We start from the raw sequence: 1,488 nt of genomic DNA on the forward strand, positions 1-1,488 counted from the left end.
CCCCTCTCCCCTCGTGAGTGAGTAATTTTTTACTGACCAACTGGACAGGTTTTTCATCACATATCTCTTACGATTAGGCAAACTTGGGTTGCGTTTCACCTAGATCGCTGGACGATCACGATTTATATTAGCGCGTAACCTCACTGTACCTCTCTACCCGATCTTTTTAACTATAAATTACTGATTATCGTCGCATTCCTCATTAGCTCCTTCGAGTTATGTGTATATATGTCACAATAGGGTAGCATTAACTGTAGTAAGATAACGTGAGACTAGTCAATATTTATTTATTTTTTATAATTTTAGGATTACTCAATCCATAGTCCTGATTATTTCAACATTGTTGATTTTTATTTTTATGTTTTTATACCATGAATTTTCCTCTTATCCAGTGAAGTTAATTGATATTGAAATACCGATGATTATCGCTCGCCATCCGAGAATTATTATAATTTTGTAAATTGTCACAAATTGTTATTACGATTATTATTATTGGAATGAATTATGATTTACGGATATTGTTTTATTTGTTCCTTTGTCGATTCTCCATCGTGATTGAATTGTTAATAATTAGAGAATGCGAGCGAGTGAGAGAAAGAGAGAAGCGAGCAGAAAAAAGAAAGTAAATTGAAATGAGTGTATGCAGTGTGTATGATTCGCAAACGAAGAGATATTTCATTTTATTTTAATAGTAATAATTCTAATAACAATAGTGAATAATAATGGACAAAATTTTTTGAAAGAAAACAAAAACACCGAAAAAAACAAAATAATGAAAAATAAAAATTACTTTGCTGGAAAAAAAAATTGACAAGGAGTGGTTATTCAACCCGGTTTCACAATCCCCATCCCTTTTAATCCACCATTTTTTGACGTTACCATTGTTACAACAGGTCCGGGGTACATTAATTCACGTTATATGCCTGTGGAATAATGCATGCAACGCCGTAGTAAATATTTCTCAGTCTCGTATCGAAGAAAAATGGAAAAATCGTTGAGTGAGTGGGAGAAAAATGAAAGAAGAGAGAAAACAAATCCTCACGGAAGATTGAAATTTATTAGATATTCTCTCAGTGAATTTCCTGTCTGCCCTATTAATAATTACAGTGAACATTTGAGTTATATTTGCCAACGCGGAATAACCACTTCCTTCTTCAAACATAACTGAGTCCTCCATTCGTACAACTGAATAGGAAATATCAGATTACGAAGGAGATAGTTTATTCAATGAATTTTCAAGGACTAATTAAATTATTCAGACTGAGAATTAAATTCGGATGGAAACAGTGGGCTTTGAATGACACCATTCTTTTTTTTCATTTCTCTCTCATTTCAAGTTTTATTCATTTGTGTTTGAAAACAGATGCTCGATGTGAAAGAGGGTGGCCGAGGTCTATTCGTATGTAGCAGTCCTGGACCCGATCCATACATATCCCAGGACCTCTACAATCCCGTGTACGAAGAGCTGAACAATGGTGAGCATTCCCC

The 1,488-nt window shown here is 34.3% G+C and overlaps 1 protein-coding gene across 4 annotated transcripts in view; it reads left to right on the top strand.

Moving 5' to 3' along the window:
• LOC107036917 overlaps positions 1–1,488 on the top strand; it is a 42,923-nt gene that overhangs the window by 37,950 nt on the left and 3,485 nt on the right. For all 4 annotated transcript variants that reach the window (XM_015255171.1, XM_015255173.1, XM_015255172.1 and 1 more), the window contains one exon: positions 1,364–1,475. In XM_015255171.1, coding sequence (XP_015110657.1) covers positions 1,364–1,475 — 112 coding nt within the window. The remainder of the gene's footprint in view (positions 1–1,363; positions 1,476–1,488) is intronic.

Source organism: Diachasma alloeum, unplaced genomic scaffold, assembly GCF_001412515.2.
Source record: "Diachasma alloeum isolate Michigan unplaced genomic scaffold, Dall2.0 Dall_scaffold_00212, whole genome shotgun sequence".
In the NCBI taxonomy this organism is placed as follows: Eukaryota; Metazoa; Arthropoda; class Insecta; order Hymenoptera; family Braconidae; genus Diachasma; species Diachasma alloeum.